Source organism: Lithobates pipiens, unplaced genomic scaffold (genome assembly GCF_037356315.1).
Source record: "Lithobates pipiens isolate NorthernLeopardFrog02 unplaced genomic scaffold, aLitPip1_a1.2 Scaffold_30, whole genome shotgun sequence".
Classification (NCBI taxonomy): domain Eukaryota; kingdom Metazoa; phylum Chordata; class Amphibia; order Anura; family Ranidae; genus Lithobates; species Lithobates pipiens.
This window is the reverse complement of record NW_027507791.1, coordinates 49,920,118-49,947,206: the sequence shown is the minus strand read 5'-3', so window position 1 is coordinate 49,947,206 and position 27,089 is coordinate 49,920,118. Positions and strand designations below refer to the sequence as shown.

At 45.9% G+C, this 27,089-nt stretch overlaps 1 protein-coding gene across 1 annotated transcript; it reads left to right on the top strand.

Moving 5' to 3' along the window:
• The first annotated feature begins 98 nt into the window (after positions 1-98).
• Positions 99-26,257, top strand: LOC143942199 (high affinity immunoglobulin gamma Fc receptor I-like). The gene is made up of 7 exons (XM_077463452.1): positions 99-192; positions 14,727-14,747; positions 17,693-17,950; positions 21,005-21,013; positions 23,229-23,477; positions 25,609-25,887; positions 26,157-26,257. Exons 1-7 carry the CDS (start codon positions 99-101, stop codon positions 26,255-26,257), a joined length of 1,011 nt encoding a protein of 336 aa, XP_077319578.1.
• Positions 26,258-27,089: the final 832 nt, after the last annotated feature.

Sequence of the window (27,089 nt, the reverse complement as noted above, 5' to 3'; positions counted from 1 at the left end):
AACAACCCTAACGGGCACAGAAGCCCAGTGCAACTGGATGTAAGTATGTAAATCAGGTTTCTGTGAACCGAGTGTAAAATACTGAGATCCACATTGCGATGCAGGAACTGGCCCTAAAATCAGCTGGCCCGGCCCAACTCCGCAATGAAGTGTCCACTAAAGACCGTCTCTCACTAGGCTCCTTAGAAGAAGGTGAAGAATAAAAAATAGTAGAAAAGGAGAAGAAGAGGAAGGGAGAAAGATATAAAAAAGGTAAAGGGAAGTGGCATTTTCCTACAGGAGTCGCCTGGGAGTAACAGAACCGTAATCAGGGTCTAAATCCGGGCGCATTTATGTGGATAAAGAAACTCCCACGAAGTGCACCCATGGTTCCCAAGTGGCCCTGAATTTATCCGAGCGGTCCAGGAGTACGCTTGCCGTCTTTTCTTGTAACATAATCCAGGAAATTTTCCTTTTGGCCTGTATAGTGGAAACATAGGGCTGCTTCCAGGCTTTGGCAAGAGTGAGCTTAGCACCCAATAAAATGAAAGTGATGAGGCGTTGCGTACTCCTGGAGGCTGTGTTGTATTGTTCAAGCCAGGGAATGCCCCAAGGCTCTGTTCTGTAATCTTGTCTTTTAAAACAAATAAAAAGAATTTATAAATTTTTTAGAACCCCCAAACATTATATATATATTTTTTTTTCTAACAGCCTAGAGCAGTGTTGGCGTACCTTGGCACCCCAGATGTTTTGGAACTACATTTCCCATGATGCTCATGCACTCTGCAGTGTAGTTGCGCATCATGGGAAATGTAGTTCCAAAACATCTGGGGTGCCAAGGTTCGCCATCACTGCCCTAGAGAATAAAATGGCGGGTGTTGCAATACTTTCTGTCACACCGTATTTGCACAGCGGTCTTACAAGCGCACTTTTTTGGGGAAAAAAAAATACACTTTTTGAATTAAAAACAGTAAAGTTAGCCCAGTAATATATATTTTTTAATATTGTGAAAGATAATGTTACGCCAAGTAAATTGATACCCAACATGTCACGCTTCAAAATTGCGCCCGCTCGTGGAATGGCGACAAACTTTGACCGTTAAAACTCTCCATAGGCATGTAAAAATGTCTACAGGTTACCAGTTTTGAGTTACAGAGGAGTTCCAGGGCTAGAATTATTGCTCTCACTCTACCGATAACGGCGATACCTCACATGTTTGGTTTGAACACCGTTTTCATATGCGGGCGCTACTCACGTATGAGTTCGCTTCTGTGCGTGAGCTCGTCGGGACGGGGCATGTTTAAAATTATTTTAATTTTTTTCTTATTTATTTAATCTTTTTTTTGTTTACAAACGTTTTTTATTTTTTGAAGAAGGTAAAAAACAAACAAAAAAAATAAACAAAATCATACAATCATGTAACAGTGTATATCATATAAATGATATCTAAAGAATGACATAAAAAAAGTGAAATAAAGAACAATCTGAAGCATACAGTAAAAATACCATAGAAAGGGTACATACAAAGGTATCAAGTCATTAAGACATAACAACAACCCTGTTAGTCCTGTGCTAACAAAATGTGCCTATGGGTTTTCGAGGCGAGAGATGACCAGGGAGTGAATTCGAAGATTGGTGGTGTCATTAGTTAAAAAAGGGCATATTCTGGAAATGTTGCGGAGCTAAGGCGGCATTATTTGGACAGGGATTATATGTGGGCCTGAAAGGACAGTTCAGAGTCTAAGGTTACCCCTAGCACCCTGGCATGTGGGGCGGACTGATAAATGTGCCACTCATCTTGACAGAGAAGTCAGGGCAGGGGGCACGTGGGGGAGGAAATATCATGAGCTCGGTTTTAGATAGATTCAGTTTAAGGAAGTGGTTTGACATCTAGGCTGATATGTCTGTTAGTAAATTAGTGATGCGTGAGGAGATTGATGGGGTGAGCTGAGGGGCAGAGAGATAGATTTGGGTGTCATCAGCATATAAATGGTAGCGGAAGTAATGGGAGGCTATCAGCTGACCCAGGGAAGACGTGTGGATCAAGAATAGTAGAGGTCCAAGGACAGAACCTTGGGGGACCCCATGGTAAGAGGAGTTGGAGAGGAGAAACTGAAGGTGCGATGAGATAAGTAAGATTCAAACCAACGGAGAGTGCAGCCATGGAGACCAAGCAAATTTAGTTTTTTGAGAAGGAGGGGCTGGTCAACTGTATTAAAGGCAGCGGAAAGGTCCAAGAGTAAGAGTACGGGATAATGACCGTTGGTTTTGGCTGTTAGTAATTATTTGTGAGTTTTAGGAGGGCGAAATCCATACTGAAGGGGGATCAAGAAGGTTATTCTCAATGAGGTGGTCGCTCAGTCGGTTGTAGACTAAATTTTCAAGGAGTTTGGAGGCAAAAGGGAGTAAAGAGATGGGTCTTAGGTTGTTAAGATTGGTGGGGTCTAGAGAAGTCTTTTTTGGTATGGGAGTGACTAGCGCATGTTTTAGAGGGTTGGGGAAGATGCCAGTAGAGAGTGAGAGGTTGAGGATATGAGTTAAGGAGTGTAGGATAGAGTCAGATGGTGACCATAGTATATAAGAAGGTACAGGGTCCAGGGTCAGGAGGTTAGATGAGCGTTAGAAAAAAAGTTTGAGTTCCTCCGTAGTAGCTGGGTTAAAAGAGGAAAGTATTGATTGTGCAGGAGGACAAGGACATGCAGGTAGGTTAATTGGCTTCGGTCAAAAAAATTGGCCATAGTATATGAATGAGGACCTTGACTTGTGGGCTCCTTAAGGTTAGGGACCGGTGTGAGTGTGCAATGTACAGGGATAGGGACAATTGTAGACACTCAGGTTGAACTTGATGGACTGGTGTCTTTATTCAACCTAACAAACTATGAAACTATGAAACTATAAGGAGTGTAAAGTGAGGGAGATATCTGTAGAGTGGAGATCTCGAGACTAATTGTCTCAATCTTATTTTTCAAGTGATTAGCAATCTCCTGGGCAGTGAGTAAGTTAGTGGGTGGAGGTAATGGAGGACGAAGTAGAGCGGTAGAGGTAGAAAAGAGTTGATGGGGACTGCATGAGAGGGTGTTGATGAGAATGATAAAGTAGGTCTGTTTGGCAGTGTGGAGGCAGGAATGGTATTTTTGGAGGGCAGATTTACATTGGCTGAAATCTTGCTGCGACTTTGTCTTATGCCACAGACAATCAAGAGCGTGGCTCTGTTTTTTGAGGCTTCTGGTATTGCCTGTCTGCCAGGGTTGTAGCGGTCGGGGACTGAATCTGTGTGTAGTGAGGGGGCGAAGGTATCCAGGGTGGATGACAGTGAACTGTTGTAGACAGAAGTGGCCAAGTTGGGGCAGGACAAGGATGAGATTTTGTCGTAGAGACAATCTGTAGCACAAAAAAGAAGAGAAGGGTTAAGATGGCTAAAGGTTTCTACGGGTACTAGTTTGGCAAACAGAACAAGGGTGCACACACCGCTTCAGGCAAAAAATGGACACACCCGATCCAAGGTGCTAATCCCGGCTCATCACCGCAGGCAATATCAAGAAGAGAAGAAAAGGCTGGAGATGTTAAGTGATTTGTTTTAGCAATTTCTGAAGGTTTCTCTGTCAGTGTTGCCAGGTGTTGGGGGAAGGTCACTGTTGAGTACCTGGTGTTGAAGCCCGACTTGTAGAAGGAGACCTTTCTTACAACGCTGGTTCAGGAGCCACTGGAATGGGAACAGCGGTCTCGAGAGTACAGTGGGTAGGAGTGCCTGCTGGAATAGGGCCGCTGGGACTGATAGCGGAGAAGAGATCCCTCTGGATGGCTGGACGGCTGGAAGTTGATAGAAGAGCTGAGAAATTCAAGCAGCAGCTACAGGAGCCAATGAGAGGAACCACAGGCACAGCAGAACACTGAACAGGCAGCAGGTTGGAGCAGGGTCGGACGGTCTGGGTCAGTAGGCGAGCAGACAGGTGATAGCAGCAGGCAAGGAAGCGTCGGTAAAACTGGCAGAGGTCGGCAACGGAAACACAGGCAGAAGTGGTAGCAAGGTCAGGCGGGCCCGGGTCGGGTTTGGAGAAGGCAGAGAAGTCAGACGAAGCTGGGTCGGTAACAATAGCAGATGATCAGGTTCAGGTTCAGGTAGTCAGATACACAGGAGCTGAGACGAGAATGAGAATGAGACATTGCTGGTAAGTCCCTGACAGTCACCTTCCAGAGGTGTGGGTCTTTTTCCCAGTTGTCAGGGAAGTGGGGTAAGCAGACATCTCTGGGTGGGGGGTATAAAGAATCCCAGCTGGTGACTAGGACATGACATGTCTTTCCCCACCAGTAACATCCGTCCCATCATGGCTACAGGACGGCACTCTTCTCCTCTTAAACTCGCTGAGCTCAGTTACCATTCCATGTTGCCAGCACAGACACTTCCCCATCCTGGGCTGTTCTCACCCCATGCTCCTCTCCATTCAGGAAAAGACTCACAGCTTTTCCCCAGGCAATGAGAACAGAGGGGTGTGGACCGTGGAAGGCAAAGTGGAAGCCCAGTATTGGAGTATGGCTGTGGGGCCCTTGGGCAGATTAGAGCTGGACTTTGTGGAGGATATGATAATATGACAGGGAGGCTGCAGGGGCCCCCTGGAGCTAGGGTTGCGATTGTGACCCCTGCAACCCCTTATGCTACTCCCATGACCCCAACATTTATATCCAGACAAGGAGTAGAGACACCTTCATCCAATCACCATTGTCTAGATGTCGATTGTCCAAGAACTGGATGGGGGGGTGTGAAAGTTATGGAACCGTCCTGTTCTAGTTACATAATCCCATCCTTGGTGTCAAGAAGGCTTTATATGTGTTAAAGTGGTTGTAAACCCTTGTGTTTTTTCACCTTAATGCATCCTATGCATTAACCATTTCAACCCCGGAAGGATTTACCCCCTTCCTGACCAGAGCACTTTTTGTGATACGGTGCTGCGTCGCTTTAACTGACAATTAAGGGATCGTGCGACATTGCACACAAACAAAAATTATGTTCTTTTTTTCCCACAAATAGAGCTTTCTACTGGTGGTATTTGATCACCTCTGCGTTTTTTATTTTTTGCGCTATCAACAAAAAAAGAGCGTCAGTTTTGAAAAAAACACAACATCTTATACATTTTGCTAATATAAATATCTCCAATTTTTTTTTTTTTTAACTATTTTTTTCTTCAGTTTATATTGATACCGTATATACTCGAGTATAAGCCGAGATTTTCAGCCTCTTTTTTGAGGCTGAAAGTGCCCCCCTCGGCTTATACTCGAGTCATCGCTGTCTGCCTGCTCGATCAGCGTGTCGAGCAGACAGACAGCGGACATTCTACCATTCAAACGCCGCGCCTCCGCCTCCGCCTTCGCCTGTGATAGGCGGAACACTGAATTTCCCAGCAGCCTGTGTTCCGCCTATCACGGACATCGTCTCATCCTCGTACTACGGACGAGGATGAGACGATGTCCGTGATAGGCGGAACACAGGCTGCTGGGAAATTCAGTGTTCCGCCTATCACAGGCGAAGGCGGAGGCGGAGGCGCGGCGTTTGAATGGTAGAATGTCCGCCGAGGCGCCGACGAAGAGCGGCGATCCTGGCAAGGCACGGGACGGAGGCAAGGCAAGGCACGGCACGGGACGGGACGGAGGCAAGGCACGACACGGGACGGAGGCAAGGCACGGCACGGGACAGAGGCAAGGAGGCAAGGCACGGGACGGAGGCAAGGAGGCAAGGCACGGGACACAGGCTCGGGACACAGGTAGGCTGGACACACACACACACACACACACACACACACACACACACACACACGGACACACACACACAGGGATGGATGGATACACACACACACAGGGATGGATGGATGGATGGAGACACACACACACAGGGATGGATGGATGGATGGAGACACACACACACAGGGATGGATGGATGGATGGACACACACACACACAGGGATGGATGGATGGATGGACACACACACACACAGGGATGGATGGACGGACACACAGGGATGGACGGACACACAGGGATGGACGGACACACACACAGGGATGGACGGACACACAGGGATGGACGGACACACAGGGATGGACGGACACACAGGGATGGACGGACACACACACAGGGATGGACAGGCATGTCTCACCCTCGGCTTATACACGAGTCAATAAGTTTGCCAGTTTTTTTGGGGGTAAATTGGGGGCCTCGGCTTATATTCGGGTCGGCCTATACTCGAGTATATACGGTATGTATTCTTATACATATTTTTGTAATGGCAGCGATCAGCAATTTTTACTATGACTGCGACATTATGGCAGACACATCGGACACATTTGACGCATTTTTGGGATGATTGACAATTATACAACGATCAGTGCTATAAAAATGCACTGATTACTGTATAAATGTCACTGGCAGGGAAGGGGTTAACACTAGGGGGCGAGCAAGGGGTTAAGTGTGTTCCCTCGCTGTGTGTTCTAACTGTGGGGGGAGGGGACTGACTAGGGGAGATGACAGATCGGGGTTCCTAGCTATTAGGAACTCCTGATCTGCATCTCCTCTCAGAACAGAACAGGGATGTGTGTGTCTACACACACACGCATCCCTGTTCTGCCTCTCGTGGCCGGCGGTCATCGCGACCGGTGGTCACAAGCATTGGGTGCCAATGCTCGTGACCACCGGTTGCGATGACCCCTTCCCACGCCCACAGTGCAGCGCCGTGTGCGCGCTCCTCCGGCAGCACACGTGCGTCTGCTATGCTGCTTAAAGAAGCCTACGTACAGCTATGACGGCTTGCGGAAACGTGTCAACCTGCCACAGTATAATGACAGTAGCTGGTCGGCGAGTGGTTAAGGTGAAAATACACATGGCAGAGCCCGCCCCCCCACCCACCATTTTACTTACCTGGAAGTGACCGCCCCGCCACCCACCATTTTACTTACCAAAGCCCCGTATATCTGTCAGCGGAGATGCGCTCTCCCTCTCTCCACAGGGTCCCAGCTCTTGATTGGATAGATTGATAGGAGGACCGACATTGGCTCCCTCTACTGTCAATCAAATTCAATGACGCGGGGGGCGGGGCCGAGTCCGGCATTCGTGTCTATGGATGCAAATGCTGGACTCGGGAGCGCACCCGCAAGGTAACCCCCCCCCCCCGGAGAGCTCTTCTCCTAGGGGGTTATCTTACGCAGGGAGGAGCCGCGAGAGCAGCCAGGGGACCCCAGAAGACGAGGTTCGGGGGCCACTCTGTGCAAAACGAGCTGCACGGTAGAGGTAAGTATGATATGTTTGTTATTTTTAAAAAAGAGGGTTTACAATCCCTTTAATCCTTCAATGCCTGAGGTGTGAATTGTTAAAATGCAGGGTAGAGATGGTACAACGGCCTTACATATGGAAGACAGGTGGTGTAAAAGGCCCTCAACCCTGTTCAAGGGTGGTTGTTCCAGTTTGATGTAGATGGCCTCCTTCATGCTTCGTAAGAATGGTTGTCCTCTCTGTCCCTCCATAATGCTTGTAAACCCACCTGAAAGCCAGGCATGTCTTTACAACACATTATACTAGTATTTCCTGTGGCCGCACACGCCCATGCATGTCTAATATGTAGTGATAATGGCACATCTATTTGTAGCTCTATATAGGAGCGTGCATAGAGGGTGACAATGCTGCCACATCAATCATAGAGTGCATGCAAAGACAGAGGTGTGAGGAAAACACTTTTATAAGAAGGTTTTTTCATTCCTGCACGAGCAGGAGGAAGAGTGGCAAAAAAAGTATTTAAAAAAAAAGGTAATGCATATTTTTATTTTCAATATGAGGACCTAGACACTTCACTATTAGGGATGAGCTTCGTGTTCGAGTCGAACGCATGTTCGACTCGAACATCGGTCGTTCGTGCGTTCGCCGAATTCCGAACGTTTGGGCCGTTCGCGGCAAAATTCGTGTGGCCCACAATGCACTGCGATGGCGCAATGCATTGCTGTCTCACGATTGGCCAAGCATGCACTGTGACCCCGCATGCTTGGCCAATCGCAGCGCCAGTAGCGGGAAGAGCAATGGTTGGCCACAGGCATCCTGCCTGTGGCCAATCATAGCTCAGACTGTGTAGTGCACGCCCCACACTATATAAAGCTGCCTTTCAGGCGGCCTCGTGTAGTGTTTGTTAGCATCTGAAGCAGTGGGTGTTCTGTGTACCTTCAACACAGTTACACACCAATCGTTTTTGGCTGATTTACTATTTTGCTCTTGTGTAGTGGTTACTGTCTGTGCCCTGACCGCAGTATACACCACTATATTCACCTCACCTATATAGCTAGTGATCTAGCTTTAATAATAGAGCTTGCAGTCAGTAGTGTTAGTGCGTGCTGTCTGCGTGCTCTGTACCCAGTACATACCACTATATACACCTACATAGCTGTTCTCTATTTGAGCCCGATTGTCATTTGCTGGAGTTATTGGAAGTTGTGTGTGCCTCCAGCACAGCACAGTATACATCTGTATATACCCCTTTAACTCTGCTGTTTTCTTGTTATTGTCTGCGTGCCCTGACCGCAGTATACACCGTCATATTCACCTCACCTATATAGCTAGTGGTCCATCTTTAACAATAGAGCTTGCCGTCAGTAGTGTCACTCAGGAGATAGTGCGTGCTGTGTGCCTGCTCTGTACCCAGTACATACCGCTATTATCCACCTACATAGCTGTTCTCTATTTGGGCCCGATTGACATCTGCTGGAGTTATTGGAAGTTGTGTGTGCTTCCAGCACAGCACAGTATACATCTGTATATACCCCTTTAACTCTGCTGTTCTCTTGTTATTGTCTGCGTGCCCTGACCGCAGTATACACCGTGATATTCACCTCACCTATATAGCTAGTGGTCCATCTTTAACAATAGAGCTTGCAGTCAGTAGTGTCACTCAGGAGATAGTGCGTGCTGTGTGCCTGCTCTGTACCCAGTACATACCGCTATTATCCACCTACATAGCTGTTCTCTATTTGGGCCTGATTGACATCTGCTGGAGTTATTGGAAGTTGTGTGTGCTTCCAGCACAGCACAGTATACATCTGTATATACCCCTTTAACTCTGCTGTTCTATAAAAAAGGCATCTGCAGGAGTTAGTGGGTGTTGTGTGCCTCCAGCACAATATAAACTACCCAACTACTGTTTTACCCAACTCCCTTCAGGCCATTACCATGTCTGGAAGGCCAGCAAGGAGAGGCAGACAGGCGCGAGCCGATAAAAGAGGGCAAGCAGGCTCTGTGTCTAGAGACAACAGTGCTGGTCGTGGACGCGGTGCATTGTCATCAGCACGTGGCCATGGGACATGCTTGTCCTTCTTTTCTGCAGCTGGACATGTTGAACCGCAACATGCCAACGACTTGGTAGAGTGGATGACCAAGCCCTCTTCATCCTCCTCATCCTCTCTCACCCAGTCTCAGGGTAGTAGAAAAGCAGCTGCCAACACATCGTCGTCCCTCCTCTCAATGTCATCATCAGTGACTCCTTCCCTAGACCCACCACGTCCTCCTGAGGAGTCTCCTGAACTCTTTGAGCACAGTGTTGGGTACATGCTCCAGGAGGATGCCCAGTGTTTGGTGGGCTCTGATGATGACACTCAGCTAGAGGAAGGCAGTAGCGTGAGCACAGAGAGAGGGGATGCTCAAGAAGGACAGCAATCTGGCAGTCATGTTCCCCAAGCTGCAGCATACTGCCAGGTTTGCTACAGCGATGAAGAGGGAGGGGATGATGAGGGCACTGACTCCACGTGGGTGCCTGGAAGGAGGGAGGAGGAGGAGGAGGAGGCACATGTCCAACGAGGCAGGATGCCCTCCGGGGGCCAGCTTAGGGGCAGCACACCGACTGAATCACACCGCAGAGCTCCGCCTGCGCAGAACGCTTCCTCTGCGCAGAGCGCTTCCTCTGCGCGTTATTCTAAAAGTTCTTTGGTGTGGGCCTTTTTTGAGACGAGTGCATCAGATCGCACCGCTGCTATTTGCAACATATGTCTCAAGCGTATCTCACGTGGCCAAAACATCAGCCGCTTGGGCACCACATGCTTGACCAGACATATGTTGACCTGCCATGCAGCTCGTTGGCAAGCATACCTCAAAGACCCACACCAAAGAACAAAGCGGACCTCTCCTTGCTCCTCATCAGCTGGCATCTCCAACCCCACTAGACCTTCAGTCCTCTCTGAAACCTGCTCTGAGAGGAATGAAGGTGTAGAATTAGGTGTGTCACAGCCAAGTGCTTCCGGGAACTCTGCTAGTGGTACATCCACGTCCGATTATAGCAGACAAATGTCCCTGCCCCAGCTGCTGGACCGGCGGAAGAAATTTACTCCCACCCATCCACATGCCCAGCGGTTGAATGCTAGCTTGGCTAAATTGCTAGCACTTCAACTGCTGCCTTTTCAGTTGGTAGACTCGGCCCCCTTCCGTGAGTTTGTACAATGTGCGGTTCCTCAGTGGCAGGTCCCCAAACGCCACTTTTTCTCACGGAAGGCAATTCCGGCTCTCTACCGGCATGTGGAAGGCAATGTCCTTGCCTCGCTGGACAGGGCGGTCAGCGGTAAGGTGCATATTACCGCTGACTCATGGTCCAGCAGGCATGGACAGGGACGTTACCTGTCTTTCACGGCCCATTGGGTCACTCTTCTGGCTGCTGGGAAGGATGCAGGACAAGGTGCAGTAGTATTGGAGGTTGTTCCGCCACCACGCCTCCAAAATGCTACTATTGGTTGTGACACACCTCTCTCCTCCACCCCCTCCTCTTCTTCTTCCTCCATGGCCTCTTCCAGTGCTCTGTCCTCAGAACCAGCTGTGCTCCGTAGGCGTTGCAGGGGCTACGCAAGTACGCAGGCAAAACGATGCCATGCCGTGCTTGCGCTGGTTTGTTTGGGGGACAGGAGCCACACTGGGGCGGATGTTTTGTCAGCTCTGCAGGGGCAGGCCGAGAGGTGGTTGACGCCACGCCAGCTTAAGCCAGGAATGGTGGTTTGCGACAATGGCACCAACCTCCTCTCCGCCCTCCGACAGGGACAACTGACCCATGTGCCCTGTGCAGCTCACGTCCTTAACCTGGTGGTGCAGCGGTTCTTGGGCAGGTACCCCGGCTTACAGGATGTCCTGAAACAGGCCAGGAGAGTCTGTGTGCATTTCCGCCGATCATTTAATGCCTGTGCTCGGCTGGCTGAGCTCCAAAAGGAGTTGAACCTGCCCAAGAACCGCCTTATATGTGACATGCCCACCAGATGGAACTCAACATTGGCCATGCTGCAGCGGCTGCACATGCAGCAGAGGGCCATCAATGAGTACCTGTGCGACTACGGCACCAGGACAGGGTCAGGAGAGCTTGGTTTTTTCTCACCACGCCAGTGGGGCATGATCAGGGATGCATGCACTGTCCTGTCACCGTTTGAGGAGGCCACAAGGATGGTGAGCAGTGACAGTGCATGCATCAGTGACACTATACCTCTTGTCCACCTCTTGGAGCATACGCTGCGTGGAATAATGGACAGGGCACTTGAGGCAGAACAGAGGCAGGAAGAGGAGGACTTCCTTGCCTCTCAAGGCCCCCTTTATCCAGACAGTGTTCCTGCTGTGCCACCCATCACACAGGAAGAGGGTGAGGAGGAGGAAGAGGAGGAGGAGGATGATTGTGTCAGCATGGAGGTGGAGGCTGGCACTCAGCATCAGCAGCAGCAGTCTTATAGGGATGATTTACAGTCCCAAGAAACACGTGGACTTGTACGTGGCTGGGAGGAGGTAGCTGCGGATCATGTTGTCCTTAGTGACCCAGAGGACTCCGGACCGAATGCCTCAGCTAACCTACGCTGCATGGCCTCCCTGATCCTGCAAAGCCTGCGGAAGGATCCTCGTATTCTTCGGATCAAGGAGAGGGACCATTACTGGCTGGCCACTCTCCTTGATCCACGGTACAAGGGTAAGGTTGCCGACCTTATCTTGCCATCGCAGAGGGAGCAGAGGATGAGACATCTCCGGGAGGCCTTGCAGAAAGCTCTGTGCAACGCGTTCCCAGAAACTGGGAGGTCACAAACTCCTGGTCCTGGACAACGTGTTGCTGAGGCATCAGTCAGAAGGAGCGGTGGAGAAGGTGGCCGTCTGACTGATGCTTTCAGACAATTTTTTAGTCCGCAGCCCCAAGGTATGATTGGTTCCAGCACCCATCGCCAGCGTCTAATTTACATGGTGCAGGAATACCTAGGGGCAAGGTCAGACTTGGACACCTTTCCCACTGAAAATCCTCTGGCTTACTGGGTCTTGAGGATGGATCACTGGCCAGAGCTTGCACAGTATGCAATTGAGCTACTGGCCTGTCCTGCATCCAGCGTTCTTTCGGAACGCACCTTCAGTGCTGCTGGTGGCTTCGTTACCGATCACAGGGTGCGCCTGTCCACCGAATCAGTTGATCGACTGACCTTCATCAAGATGAATCAGTCTTGGATCACCCACAGCTACCAAGCACCTGAAGCTGATGTAACCGAATAATTTTTTTTGAAATACCACATCCCTTCAAGACTGCCTATGCTGATGCTGAGTGACTGTCCTGTTATGTTGATTGTCTATCCTCTTCCTCCTCCGCTGATATGTTGGAAGAACATTTTTGGTTCTGGGTGATGCCAGCAGCCCAATTTTTCTGCCCCTGTTTAACAGGGGCGTTTAAGTAAAATTTTTGATGCAATGCTTTGCAGCAGGGCTAATTCCTGCAAAAAAACTAGAGTATATGGCAGAGGTTGCAGTGTGATGGCACCAGTGCCTAAGGCCCAATTTTTCTGCCCCTGTTTAACAGGGGCGTTTAAGTACAATTTTTGATGCAATGCTTTGCAGCAGGGCTAATTCCTGCAATAAAACTAGAGTGTATGGCAGAGGTTGCAGTGTGATGGCACCAGTGCCTAAGGCCCAATTTTTCTGCCCCTGTTTAACAGGGGCGTTTAAGTACAATTTTTGATGCAATGCTTTGCAGCAGGGCTAATTCCTGCAATAAAACTAGAGTGTATGGCAGAGGTTGCAGTGTGATGGCACCAGTGCCTAAGGCCCAATTTTTCTGCCCCTGTTTAACAGGGGCGTTTAAGTAAAATTTTTGATGCAATGCTTTGCAGCAGGGCTAATTCCTGCAAAAAAACTAGAGTATATGGCAGAGGTTGCAGTGTGATGGCACCAGTGCCTAAGGCCCAATTTTTCTGCCCCTGTTTAACAGGGGCGTTTAAGTACAATTTTTGATGCAATGCTTTGCAGCAGGGCTAATTCCTGCAATAAAACTAGAGTGTATGGCAGAGGTTGCAGTGTGATGGCACCAGTGCCTAAGGCCCAATTTTTCTGCCCCTGTTTAACAGGGGCGTTTAAGTACAATTTTTGATGCAATGCTTTGCAGCAGGGCTAATTCCTGCAAAAAAACTAGAGTATATGGCAGAGGTTGCAGTGTGATGGCACCAGTGCCTAAGGCCCAATTTTTCTGCCCCTGTTTAACAGGGACATGTAATTACAATTCTTGATATAATATTTCACAGGAGGGCCCCTTCCTGTGCCCACCCAGAGTAACTGTGAGGACTTATAGTGTTGTGGCACCAGCACCACAACCACCAAAGGTCAATTTTTCTACCACTGTTCAACAATGGCATGTAATTACAATTCTTGATATAATCGTTCACAGCAGGGCGCTCCAGCGCCCACCAAGAGTCACTTTGAGGGCTTACAATGTTGTGGCAAAACCAACACCTTGTTCCGCCATTTCTGCAGAGCATATAGGGCAGGCCCCTACTTTCAAACATCCAATTTACAAACATCTCCTACTTGCAAACGGAAGGAGACAACAGCAAGTGAGATGAAAAAAGATGGACGACAAAACAAATTATACAGGGGTGATAACCCTTCCCTATGTTTTCCAAAAAGCTTTAAAATAGTTTTTTTGACTGGAGCTACACTTTAAAAATGTACCAGTTGAAAATTACAAACAGATTCAACTTAACACAACAAACCTACACAGTCCCTGTCTTGTTTGCACCGCCTGTATACTGCTGTTCTGAGTATATAGGGCCTGGGGGCCACACGCATTTCCTTTTTTTAATATGGGTACGGGGTTCCCCTTAATATGCGTACAAGACCCAAATAGGCTGGTAATGGGCAGGGAGGGCTACCCATGCCATGTTTCTCAATGATTTTCAACCATATTGCAGGAACCAGATATAACATTAAAACCGCAAGCAGTTTTAAATGGTGTTATTTCCGCTTAATGTCATTTTGTGCAGGGACTGTTGTAAACACGGGAAACACGTGGCACTTCACAGGCATACTACAGACACCCCCCAGGCACCATATTTAAAGGAATATTTCACTTTTTTTTTCACTTTAATCGTCATTAAAATCAGTGCTCCCGCTAAAACGGTAGTTTTTAAAACTTTTTTTTGCAGTGACCCATGTCCCCTGAGGCAGGAGGCAGGTCGCCAAACCCTTTTTAGGACACTATCTTGCATATTAGCCATTAAAATTAGCACTTTCCAATTCGAACGTTCGAGTCCCATAGACTTCAATGGGGTTCTAACGTTCGTACCGAACGCGGGGGTCGTTCGCAAGTTCTGGTGCGAACCGAACCGGGGGGTGTTCGGCTCATCCCTATTCACTATCCTCTGTGAAAGAAATACTCTAATATTAATTAAAATAATGATATAGTTAGATAGTACAAAGTATACATTTTTTTTTTACTAATCTCTTTTTGTCTCTTTTACAGTGCTGATTGTGGGGAAAACCGGTAAGTAGACGTGATTTGCTGGGATCGTTTCTCCTCTGCCTAGTTCTCAGTGCTCCCTCATTTGGAGGGACTGTCCCGCTTTTTTTAACTAAATCCCTCTGTTTCTCTTTCATGTCTAAATGCCACTCTCTTTTCTCTGGCGTATAGCAATAGTTTTTCCTTTTGCTACAAACCTTTCAATCATTCTTTAGCCTTTCTCAATCTTTTTTTTTTTTTCCCAAATGAACACCTAAAATTCATTTTAGGTCTCGAGGAAACTCTATTCAAACCAATTCATCAGCAGTCAGTGGAACAAATGGACCTAGTGTAGGCAGTTTGCCTACAGTATGTTAGTTAGGCAGTTGGCTGGTCCAGCATAGGAAGGGATTAAACTTGCTTCTGTGGTTCCCAATCTTTTCTGGGCTCTGCCCTCTCCCTTTCGCTGCAAATAAAAGGGGGGAGGACTCTGTACAGTGGGCTGCTGCTGCCTGCATGGCAGAAAGGCAGGACAAGCCCAAAGATGTGATCTTGAGCTACTCTCCAAAGTTCCCACTCAGGAGAATGTTACAACGTTTACAGAGGAGGACTACTACGCCTTGCAGTCCGTCGGAAAGCACTGGGAGTTCAAAGATCTGCCAGATCCTGGAGAACACCAAAATATGGACTACTACCTTAACCATTTTAATATTGGGCACTTTTGCCCCTTCCTGCCCAAAACAATTTTCAGCAAAGTCTGTCGCACTTTGAAGAACAGTTACATAGTTAGTAAGGTTGAATAAAGACACCAGTCCAACCTGAGTGAGAGTCTACAATCCTTGTACATTGCACACTCACATCAGTCCCTACCCTCAAGGAGCCCACAATCCAAGGTCCCCATTCATATACTGGGGCCAATTTTGGACAGAAGCCACTTAACCTACCTGCATGCCTTTGGAGTGTGGGAGGAAACCCACACAGGCACAGGGAGAACATGCAAACTCCAAGCAGATAGTGTCATGGTTGGGATTTGAACCAGCAACCCTTCTCACTGCTATGTGAGAGTGCTAGCCACTACACCACTGTGCCACCTGAGTTATATGATCATGCAACACTAGATTGTATAATTTTCTTCCCAAAAACAGAGCTTTCTTTTAGCGGTATTTGATCACCTCTGGGGTTTTTATTTTTTGCTAAACAAACTAAAAAATAGCGTCATTTTTGAAAAAAATTACTTTTTTCTTTGTTTCTGTCATACAATTTTGTTTTCTCCTTACTGACGGGCACTGATGGGCACTAATAGAGGGTGACAATGCTGCCACATCACAGAGTGCATGCAAAGACAACTGGAAACTGATAAGTTGGCAATGATGGGCACTGATGAGGAGGCACTAATATGTAGAACTTATGGGCACTGATAGACTGCACTTATTTGCTAAGTTGTGTTAGCCCCTGAACTGTGCAGGCACCACAAAATGGGGGCACAGCTCACAGAACCCCTAGCATCCTGAGCAGGGACCCTGGTTGAGAATGGCTGCTTTAGATTCTTGCATTGGCTAATTCTATATGCAAATATAAAGGAAAATAAACAGTGAAAAAGCCTTGTGGGGTTTTAATGACCATTCTTGCACTTTAATTTGTCATCACGGCATTATCAGGGTGCGGCATGGGGTGTGTCCTTTGCCCACATTTTCTGTGCTAAAAGGTTTTCCTTTTTCACATCTTAAAAGGTTGGGAGATATTCCTATTTACCACAAATGGGAAACCATTTGGGACCATCCATTGTCTATTTCATTATTTATATATATATATATATATATATATATATATATATACTGTATATATATATATATATATATATATATATATATATACTGTATATATATATATATATATATATATATATATATATATATATATATATATATATATATATATATATATATATATATATACACATACTTCTTGTCAATAATCTAAATAAATTCAATAAACCTTCTTTTAGGTTAGGTTTAGATGGCCATCGTACCTCCTGTTGTAAAACAGCCTGTGGTGTACAGAATTCAGTAGCTCAAGCTGAAGACATACAAGTAAAGTAGTGAGAGCAATGACTCCTCTCCCTACCCACTCACTTCCTTTAGACCAGGCTTTTTCAACCTTTTAACCCTAGAGGAACCCCAAAAATTATTTTCATGCCTCAAGGAACCCTTACTAAAACCAATTCATCAGGGCTCAAGAGGAACAAAGCTTCTTATATTGGTAGTCAATAGGAAGAATGTCCCCCTTAAAGTAGTGCTCAGAATGCCACCATTAAAGATATATAGAGATATATATAGAGATAAAAAGATATTTGGTGTCATGCTGTTGGCTTTGCTAAGTGATGCTGAACCTTGAACTCTGTAGGCACCATCAAATAGGTGGTTCATCAGCCACAGCTCAAGGAATCCCTAGAACCCCTAGCAACCTCTGGAGAAACCCCAGGGTTCCACAGAACCCTGGTTGAGAATGGCTGCTTTAGACATTTCAGGCAGTCAAAGCAAGGCTAAAGACGGTAGGATTCTGCTATGCTGTCTCTTTTTGTAACTTATAGTTCTCTGGGAATCCTTTGTCACGTATAAACAGCATCTATACTCCTAATAATATAACACAATTAAATCAAACACATTATTCTATTTTGGAGGTCATATAATTCCCTTTCAGGATTAGTCAGCTTGCCACCTCCACCCTTCAGCCACTTTTAGGGTTAATTGAACCCAATTCACAGACCCTGCAATAAACTCAGCCAGAAGCACATTGGTTTAGAGAGCCTATTCAGTCTATACCTTTCCAAACTCATTAGACCAAAACAGATTTATATCATAAAGAGCACAGATGAAAGGATTGGCTGCAGAGAAAATATATTCTACAATCTTTTACAGATCTTTGATTGTATCTTTTTTTTTCTGTACGGTCTCTTTATTAATTGACATGTTCAATGTGCTACCTTGTAGGATCTTCGGTGACACCTGTGGTGACCTTCAACCCAAACTGGGTCAGGATCTTCACAACTGAGTCTCTAACAATGACCTGTAATGTGAGGTCACCTATTCCAGCAGATATGAAATACACCTGGTACAAGGATAATAACCAGATACACACAGGGCAAAGCTTTGTTATCCGAAATGCAAAACAAGAAACCGGTGGGAATTACCAGTGTAAAGGCACCAACATGCAAATAAGTGACCCTGTCAGACTGGAGGTCAGTTATGGTGAGTAAATATTCTGTACGGGGAATGTGTTATGGCTTTGGTCAATGTATTTTCCCTTAAATTCCCAACCCCCCCCCCCACGCGGTGGGTCATCCGGCCCCACACTTTCCCCCTCTAGGTTGTAGGCAGGCAGCGCTCCTACAGGCGGTGGGCAGCGGCTTCTGCTGTGTCTACTCCTCCTCGGAAAATGTCCGATCGGACCGTGTTGTCGGATAATCCGACCGTGTGTGGGCTCCATCTGTCTTTTTCCATCGGAAAGTCTGACCAACAAAGTTTGAGAGCTGGATATAAAATTTTCCGACAACATGGTCTAGTCGGACTTTGTCCGATCGTTTGTAGAGAATTCCGATCGAACAAAGTGCCACGCATGCTCAGATCAAATTACGAGACCAAAGCTATTGGCTACTAGCCTGAAGGTAGTCCCCCCGTAACGAACGAATGTCATCACGTTCTGAACGATCGGATTTTCCGACAACTTTGTCCGACCGTGTGTATGCAACACAAGTTTCCGACAAAATCCGTCGGAAAAAATCCGACAGATTTTGTGGTCGGAATGTCCGTGATGACGTTTGTTCGTTCGCCACGGCGGGACTACGTTCAGTTTCAGTTAAGTGTCACTTTGTCCGATCGGATCATGTTGTCAGAAATATTTATATCCAGCTCTCAAACTTTGTTGGTCGGTCATTCCGACGGAAAAAGTCAGATGGAGCCCACACATGGTTGGATTATCCGACAACACGGTCTGATCGGACATTGTTCATCGGAATTTACGACGGTGTGTACAAGGGCTTAGAGTTTATATACATTTCACCTCTGCTAGGAGTAAGAGAATGCATGTGTTACTCCTCTGAGTAAGCCTTCAGTGTATGACAGTGGCGGCTGGTGCCCAAGAACCCCCCCTTCCCTCACTCGGTAATAGAAAAGACTTTCACTTAGTCAACACCTGTGGTGTGGTGGTCCCATCCCTATAATAGAATTACGAAAGAAAATCCCCCTTGGATGAGACGTTAAAAGACCACCGACACCAAATTCACAAGTTCATAAAAGGATATTTATTTTCGCAATATTTATATACAACCTTAGCTTTACAAACAGGCAACTAATTAACCCAGTGAATCCATCACACTCACTTTGCAAAGCACTGCTGGATTTCTACAAAAAAAAAAAAAAGTCCAGCACGGGCTGCGTGTTTAACCACTTCAGCCCCGGAAGTATTTACCCCCTTCCTGACCAGAGCACTTTTTTTGCGATTCGGCACTGGGTCGCTTTAACTGACAACGTGGCTCCCAAACAAAATTGACGTCCTTTTTTTCCCCACAAATAGATCTTCCTTTTGGTGGTATTTGATCACCTCTGCGGTTTTTATTTTTCACGCTATAAACAAAAAAATTTTGAAAAAAAAAGCTATATGTTTTACATTTTGCTATAATAAATATCCCCCAAAAATATATAAAAAAAACAAATTTTTTTCCTCAGTTTAGGCCGATACGTATTCTTCTACATTTTTTTGGAAAAAAAAAAATGGCAATAAGCGTATATTGATTGGGTTGCGCAAAAGTCTACAAAATAGGGGATAGCTTTATGCCATTTAAATTTTTTTTTTACTAGTAATGGCGGCGATCTGCGATTTATATCATGACTGTGACATTTTGGCGGACACATTGGTCACTTTTTACACTATCTTGGGACCATGGGCATTTATACAGCCATCGTTGCTATAAAAATGCACAGATTACCGTATAAATGTCACTGGCAGGGAAGGGGTTAAACACTAGTGGGCGATCGAGGGGTTAAGTGTGTTAAGTGTGTCCTAGTGAGTGATTCTAACTATGGGGGGGATGGGCTTCCACTCACATGACAGAGATCACTGCTCCCGATGACAGGGAGCCGTGATCTCTGTCATGTCACTAGGCAGAATGGGTGAAATGCCTTGTTTACATCTCCCCGTCCTGCGACTCCGTAACACGATCGCCGGGAGACTGGCAGACATCGAGTCCGGGATCCACGGGCATGGTCACGCTGTTTGCCGTGGCGCGTGCGCCCGCTAACCCTGCCAATTAAAGGGGATGTATAGGTATGCCCATTTGCCCACCACTGCCATTGCGTATATCGGCGTGCGGCGGTCAGCAAGTGGTTAAAGTGATCCTAAACACCCACTGATTCATTTACATTGTCCCTTCTATTTCTGTATGTGGATGATGGCACTGTAATTATTTTCCAAACCGATATTTTTTCCAAAAAAACTGTTTTAACCACTTACGCCCACCCCCTGTCAATATACGGCGGCTTTTTGAAGAGGAATACCGCTGTTATGGCAGCAGCTAGCTGCCATATCCCCGTTATCCACTTCTTCAGCAGGCAGTCCGCTTTAAGATAAAAGTGGTCTCAGTGGCGGATTCTCTGCCATATCACTTTTATCAGTGGCAGGAGAGGGCAGGAGAGGGCCCCCCTCCCGCCACGCTCTGGTGCCCGCCGCCGCTTACCAGAGCTGCCTGCAGCGGCAGAGGTGATCTGGTCCTCTCCCTGGCTTGGTATGGAGACAAGGGAGGGCCCCCACCATCTCCATGACACTGCAGGGCGGAAGTGACGTCAAAACATCACTTCCGCCCATAGCTCTTAAAGGGACATCCCCCCCCCCCCCAACTACATTATTTTTTTGTTTTTTAAATTGCACTTTAGTGTAAATATGAGATCTGAGCACTTTTTTAACCCCAGATCTCATATTTAAGAGGTCCTGTCATGCTTTTTTTCGATTACAAGTAGGGTTGCACTGATACTAGTATCGGTATCTGTATCGGTGCCGATACCGAGTATTTGCACAAGTATCGGTACTCGTGCAAAAGCACCAATACTTGAAAACGATACTTTCAGGCTCAGTTCTTTGAGCTGTCAGTGGGTCTCCCTGGTGTTAAAGAAGTCCAGTAATTGGAGCTGTCAAAAAATAAAAAATAAAGCAGCCGGCAATGTTTATTAACAACATTGCTCAGCCGCTGAAACACTAAAATAAAAAGAAACATTGTTTCTTTTTTAATCTTTCTGTTTCTTCATCTGCAGATCAAAGGGGTGAGCAAATGTTTCTCTGTTCAACCCCTTATAAGCCCTTAATTTATTTTAATCAGCCTTAATTAATTCCCTTTTCTCCTCCATTTAATTATTTTCCTGCTTTTTTTTATTTCTTTTGGTCATGTCTATTTTATAAATGGTAAACAATTAAAACTTATTTTTTGTTTGCTTTGTTAGTGAATATTTTTACACATATATATTTACACATTTCACATTGAAAAATTTGCAAAATAAAAAAAATAAAAAGATTTATTTCATTTGTAAATAACTAGGGCCGTGGAAGTTAAAGATGAATTCCTCAATTAATCAATTACATTTTTTGGTCGATTAAAATTCTTTTGAACGGTACTCACCTCTCTGCCGGCTTCCGGTTCTTGAGGGAGTTCCGTCAGGGATCCGGTGACGTCACGGACATCGACGTCACCGGACTCCTCCCCCCTTCCTCAAGTGCCTCCGTCTGCTAACGAAGGAAAGGAAGGGGGGAGGAGTCCGGTGATGTTGAAGTTTTGATTGAACGTAACGCGTATGGGGGAGGAGCTACACATGACGTCACCCACTGCTGCCCTAAGGAACTAACACGATTGTCGGCTTAACATGCTGTGTTTTTATCATCTTTATGTGAGTAGTTTGTGTTTGAACACAAAAATGTAATCTTATACTTAAGCAGTGAGCACTTAGATCTTTTCTTTCTACTCATGACCTGGCAACAGACGAAAAACAAGCTCTGGACTGCCACACTCTTCAGAAGACCACTTTCTTTTATTGGAAAATCACATCACAGCTCAACAAACACAGCGAACAAGGAAAAATTGCTGACGTTTCGCACTAGCTATGAATAAGCACTACAACTAGTGCAAAACGTCAGCAATTTTTCCTTGTTCGCTGTGTTTGTTGAGCTGTGATTTGATTTTCCATTAAAAGAAAGTGGTCTTCTGAAGAGTGCGGCAGTCCAGAGCTTGTTTTTCGTCTGTTGCTAGTGGTAATAGCCAGCACCTGTGGCTTCCCAGCCAAAGAGACAGTTTACAGCTGCCATGTGTGCTCCTGGAATGGTGAGATCCCTTCTCCTTCATACTCATGACCTGGTGTCTTTGCTGAGATCTGAGGAGACATGAGAGAAGTTTATGGTCTGTGTTAACCCTTTTGATACCCGCTTGCATGACCACCTGTTTGCACAGGGGTCCATGCCATAAGGTGAGAGTGATTAGTTAGACCGGAGGTGGAGGGATTGTCACGCTATTGTGGGGGAAAAAAAATGACTTACGTCAGTGCTACAGTTTGAATTTAAAACGTATTTGTGTGAACTGTGAAGTTGAGTCATGGATTGTGGGAACTAACTAGTTGCATAGTTAGTAAGGTTGAATAAAGACACCAGTCCATCAAGTTGAACCTGAGTGAGTGTCTACAATTGTCCCCAACCCTGTACATTGCACACTCACATTGGTCCCTACACTCAAGGAGCCCACAATCCAAGGTCCCCATTCATATACTAGTGCCAATTTTTGGACAGAAGCTAATTAACCTACCTGCATGTCTTTGGAGTGTGGGAGGAAACTGGAGTACCCAGAGGAAACTCACGCAGGCACAGGGAGAACATGCAAACTCCAGGCAGGTATTGTCATGGTTGGATACGAACCAGCGACCCTTTTTACTGCTAGGTGAGAGTGCTAACCACTACACCACTGTGCCGCCCTGCATAGTGTCTAGTGTCGGGTGATTGTATATAGTGTATACCATATTTACCACTGACTAATGCAGAGTTGCAATGCAAGGAGATCAGCTAAAAGTAGTTGGATCTGTATGTGCGTTATAATTAATCGAAATTAATCGATTAGAAAAAAAAATCGATTAATCGAACATGAAAATTTGAATCAGTAACCCTAATAAATAACTTTTCAATGCTTTGTACCATCGCTAACAGCTGAAGTGACAACAAAACAGTTGCAGTAGGTATCGGTAATTGGTATCGGCGAGTACTAAAAAAACAAAAAAAAGTATCGGTACTCGTACTCGTAAAAAAATGGTATCTGTGCATCTCTAATTACAAGGGATGTTTACATTTCTTGTAATAGGAATAAAAGTGATTTTTTTTTTTTAAAAGGACAGTGTAAAAATAAAAAAATTTAATAAGACGGATGGGAGGAGATCTTGGGAAGAGGTAGATCATCGTTAGACAGACCTCGCTGTAATGTGATTTGGATATATTGATATGTTTCAGACTGGGTGATCCTCCAGGCTCCTCTCTACGTTCATGAAGGTGACGATGTGACTCTGAGATGTCACCATTATCCCGGATATTCTGCAGGAAGGACGATATTTTACAAGGATAACACTGCAATAAGAGACTGGGGATATGATTCTGCATTCCGTATCACAAACATAAGTATTGATAGATCTGGTAAATATACATGTAGAAAAGACATCTCTGGAATTCTGCAGGACTCAGAAGTATCTATTTCTGTCAAAGGTAAGTCCTTTTGGTTGGATTTGGGTGGGGGTGTCACAGTGTGTTATGTCCAAGATCTTCCACTAACTAGTTGATGTCAGGTTGGGCTCATCTTTGTGTCAGGTTAGCATTCTCACTGCACCTCCATATTGATTTACCATATTTTCTAATTATATACAATATCATAGTTGCCAACACTTCCCCACATTTTTAAGGACACCTTTTTTGCAGAAAGTCAGTGCAGGCCAGAGGTGGACTGACAACTCATGGGGCCCCCGGTGTCGTGGTAATTTGGCTATATGCTATGCACACAGCCCCATCTACCGCTGTGCTTCCAATAAGCACCCATTTCCGTCTTAATGATATAATGCTTTAGGCTTATTTTCCAACACATTCATCCCAATGAACAGACTCAACCATCCTTCTACATTCTCAGTTCCATGCTTCTGCCCCCCCCCCCCCCCCGGGGGCTCAACATCGACTTTTATTATCTCCCAAAGAATGACAAACAGGAAGTCCTGCCCCCAATAGGCAGGCACTCCCTTAGTACAGAAAATGACATCACAGGAAATGACATACATTAAAGGGGAGGGCATTCACAAGAGGAAATGCACACTCCCCCTTTTAGTCAGTATGGAGCACAGACCATAGTGCTTTAAAAGTAAACAGTATGGAGTGAGCTCATTATGATTCTTAAAAGCTTGAGACAATCTGCGGGGACATTGCTACTGGTGTTGTTAACATACGGTACTAGTATATTAACAAGGCAGATACCAATGTCCTCTCATTAAAGCAGATATGTATCCAAAAAGGATCACGTAGCCACACAGAGATAAAATAATATGTCTATCTCGTTATGTAGACTTCGCTTCTCTAATGCCCATATTCATTTGAAGGCAAGAAGCCCAGCGCATTGCGCTTGGTACCTACAAACATCCACAGACACAGAGAACACGTCTCAAATCCGATGAGAAGGTTTTCATACTGACTTTTTACCACTGGTCTCGATTTGACCCAAGTACGCTCTGCTAGAGCGCTCCTCGATCAAACCGGACACAGGGAGACAGATGGCAAACTATAAAACACACATCCTAGAATAAAATGTTATACAATCAAATTTTCCACAACACCGGGCAATAGGAGATTATGGGGCCCCCGAGCAATAGGAGATTATGGGCCCCCCAGGCAATAGGAGATTATGGGGGCCCCGGGCAATAGGAGATTATGGGGCCCCCGGGCAATAGGAGATTATGGGCCCCCCCAGGCAATCAGAGATTATGGGGCCCCCGGGCAATAGGAGATAATGGCCCCCCAGGCAATCAGAGATTATGGGGCCCCCGGGCAATAGGAGATTATGGGCTCCCCCAGGCAATTGGAGATTATGGGGCCCCCGGGCAATAGGAGATTATGGGCTCCCCAGGCAATTGGAGATTATGGGACCCCCGGGCAATAGGAGATTATGAGGCCCCCGGGCAATAGGAGATTATGGGGCCCCCGGGCAATAGGACATTATGGGGCCCCTGGACAATAGGAGATTATGGGCAATCGGAGATTATGGGGCCCCCGCTCACTATCCGTGGGCTCAGCAAGCAGATCAAGGAAGAAGCCATACCTTTAGCGGTTTACCAGAGCTTTACATCTCAGGCCAAAAGGATGGAAGTAGTCCCGTAAGTCCTGCACCTCTTTTTCCTTGCTTCCCCCCTAAAGGAAAGCTGCCAGAAAATGGAAAACCTCAGATTACATTCCTGTGTGCCTCGGTCCTTGCATTGCTTCCCATGACCAGCTTTAGTCGGTAGACTCTCACCAGACTCTTTATCCGGAGCTCTTCTTCACTATCTGTGGTACAACCCAGTGACTATTTTGTTGACCTCTAGTGTCTACCTAGACACATACACTGCTTGTTCACTACAAGGGTCCCAACCCTAACCATGGCGTCCTCTAGTGACCAGTTTGGGGAACTACATCTGTGCCACCCCACTACAACTCCTTCCTGCAATACTAGACATATTAAAACAATCTCTGTGTTACTAATACAATATGCATATCGTTAAAAATGTGGAGAATAGTTGCTCAATCTGATAAAACTCTTCTTTTCAGTGACCATCATGTTAAATTGTTCATTGGTAAAATGCGAGATCTTTTTGTTCTACAGAACTATTCAGAGCTCCTGATATAAAAGTGAAGCCAAACCGGGTGCTGGAAGGAGATGACATGACCCTGACATGTGACACGAGTCTTACCCCACACAGACAGACAGATCTTCAGTTCGCTTTCTACAGAGATCTACTGACTGTTCAGAATTTCACTTCATCTAACCAATATGGAGTTGAAATGGCTCAGCCAGAGGATTCTGGGAAATATTATTGTGAAGCAAAAACTTTAAACAGTAATGTGAAAAAGAGAAGTGATGGGTTGAATATTGAAATAAATGGTAAGTATAATTCAAGATTTGAACTATATTTGGATAGTAGATGTGTATAGATTATTTTTGGAAATTAAGGCTATCATTTAGTGATTCAAGGTAAATCTCTCCAATGGGTCACAGTTGGCAAAGAACGGGTGTTAGTGTTAAACTATTGCTTACACCACCCTGAACCGGAAAAGGGCTTTAGATATACTCTAAGTGCTGAAGATTTTGCCTTTCTTTGTCTTTGCTGATTTATCACCACCTTAAATGGCTTACTTCTTTCTTCCTTTCAGCTCCCAGCCCAGAGGCAGAGCCCCCTCAGCCCGGGGGGGGGCCCTCTCTGGCTACACGATACAGCTTCCTCACTCCATCTTCCACCCGACTCCCCTGCTAGCAAGGCTTTACAACATTTAAGGGCTGATGCCAGCCCTCCTGCCTGAAGATTGGCCAGATTACCATGAATATTCAAGTTAGCACCTCCTAGCCTCCACCCACTAGCTTCCAGAAACTTCCCCATCTTTTGGGAACTGGGGGGGGAGGGGTACCAGAGGCCAGAGGCATGACCTGTAAAGCCTTCTAGCCTGGCCTACAGTAACCTGACCTAATTACACAGATTTACACAATATATCACCCAATTTTTGCCACAGCACACTGCTAGCGCTTCACTTTCATTGGGGCCCAAATTATCCTCTTGCATTTAAGCCCACTGGTTTCTTAAAACGAGAGAGAGAGAGAGAGATATGCGTTTGAGCATTGGGGTGCAAACCCTAATGAAATAGGCTGTGCACACCTATGCATGGCACTTTTCTTGCAGTCCTTTAAGAAGCATTAAACCAAGAATGCATTTTACAGTAAAACCTTGGATTGCAAGCATAATTCGTTCTGGAAGCATGCTTGTAATCCAAAGCAAATTTCAACATAAGAAATAATGGAAACTCAAATGATTCATTCCACAACCATTTATTCGTAACTCCTTCAGTTTATAGTCCATATAAAAGATTATAGCAATGTGATAGTTTGTGTAACCATAAAATGTCCATCCACAAATGGAAGCCTCCACTAGGTGATTAGAAGAAAAATCCAGCAGAAGCCACAGAGTATAAAAGAGAAGAGAGGAGCCTCTATGTGTAGCAATATGGTTACAATTGGTTTCAATTTTTTTAATGGTAATAAAAGATCACAGAGTGTAACAAGAAATAATCAGGTTTGGTGATACATCAAATATC

Excerpts from the sequence above, each read along its gene's own strand:
- LOC143942199 (XM_077463452.1), top strand. The coding sequence starts at position 99 with ATGCAGGAACTGGCCCTAAAATCAGCTGGCCCGGCCCAACTCCGCAAT. Across the intron at positions 23,478-25,608 it reads AGTATCTATTTCTGTCAAAG|AACTATTCAGAGCTCCTGAT; the intron begins GTAAGTCCTTTT and ends TTTGTTCTACAG. Across the intron at positions 25,888-26,156 it reads GTTGAATATTGAAATAAATG|CTCCCAGCCCAGAGGCAGAG; the intron begins GTAAGTATAATT and ends TCTTCCTTTCAG.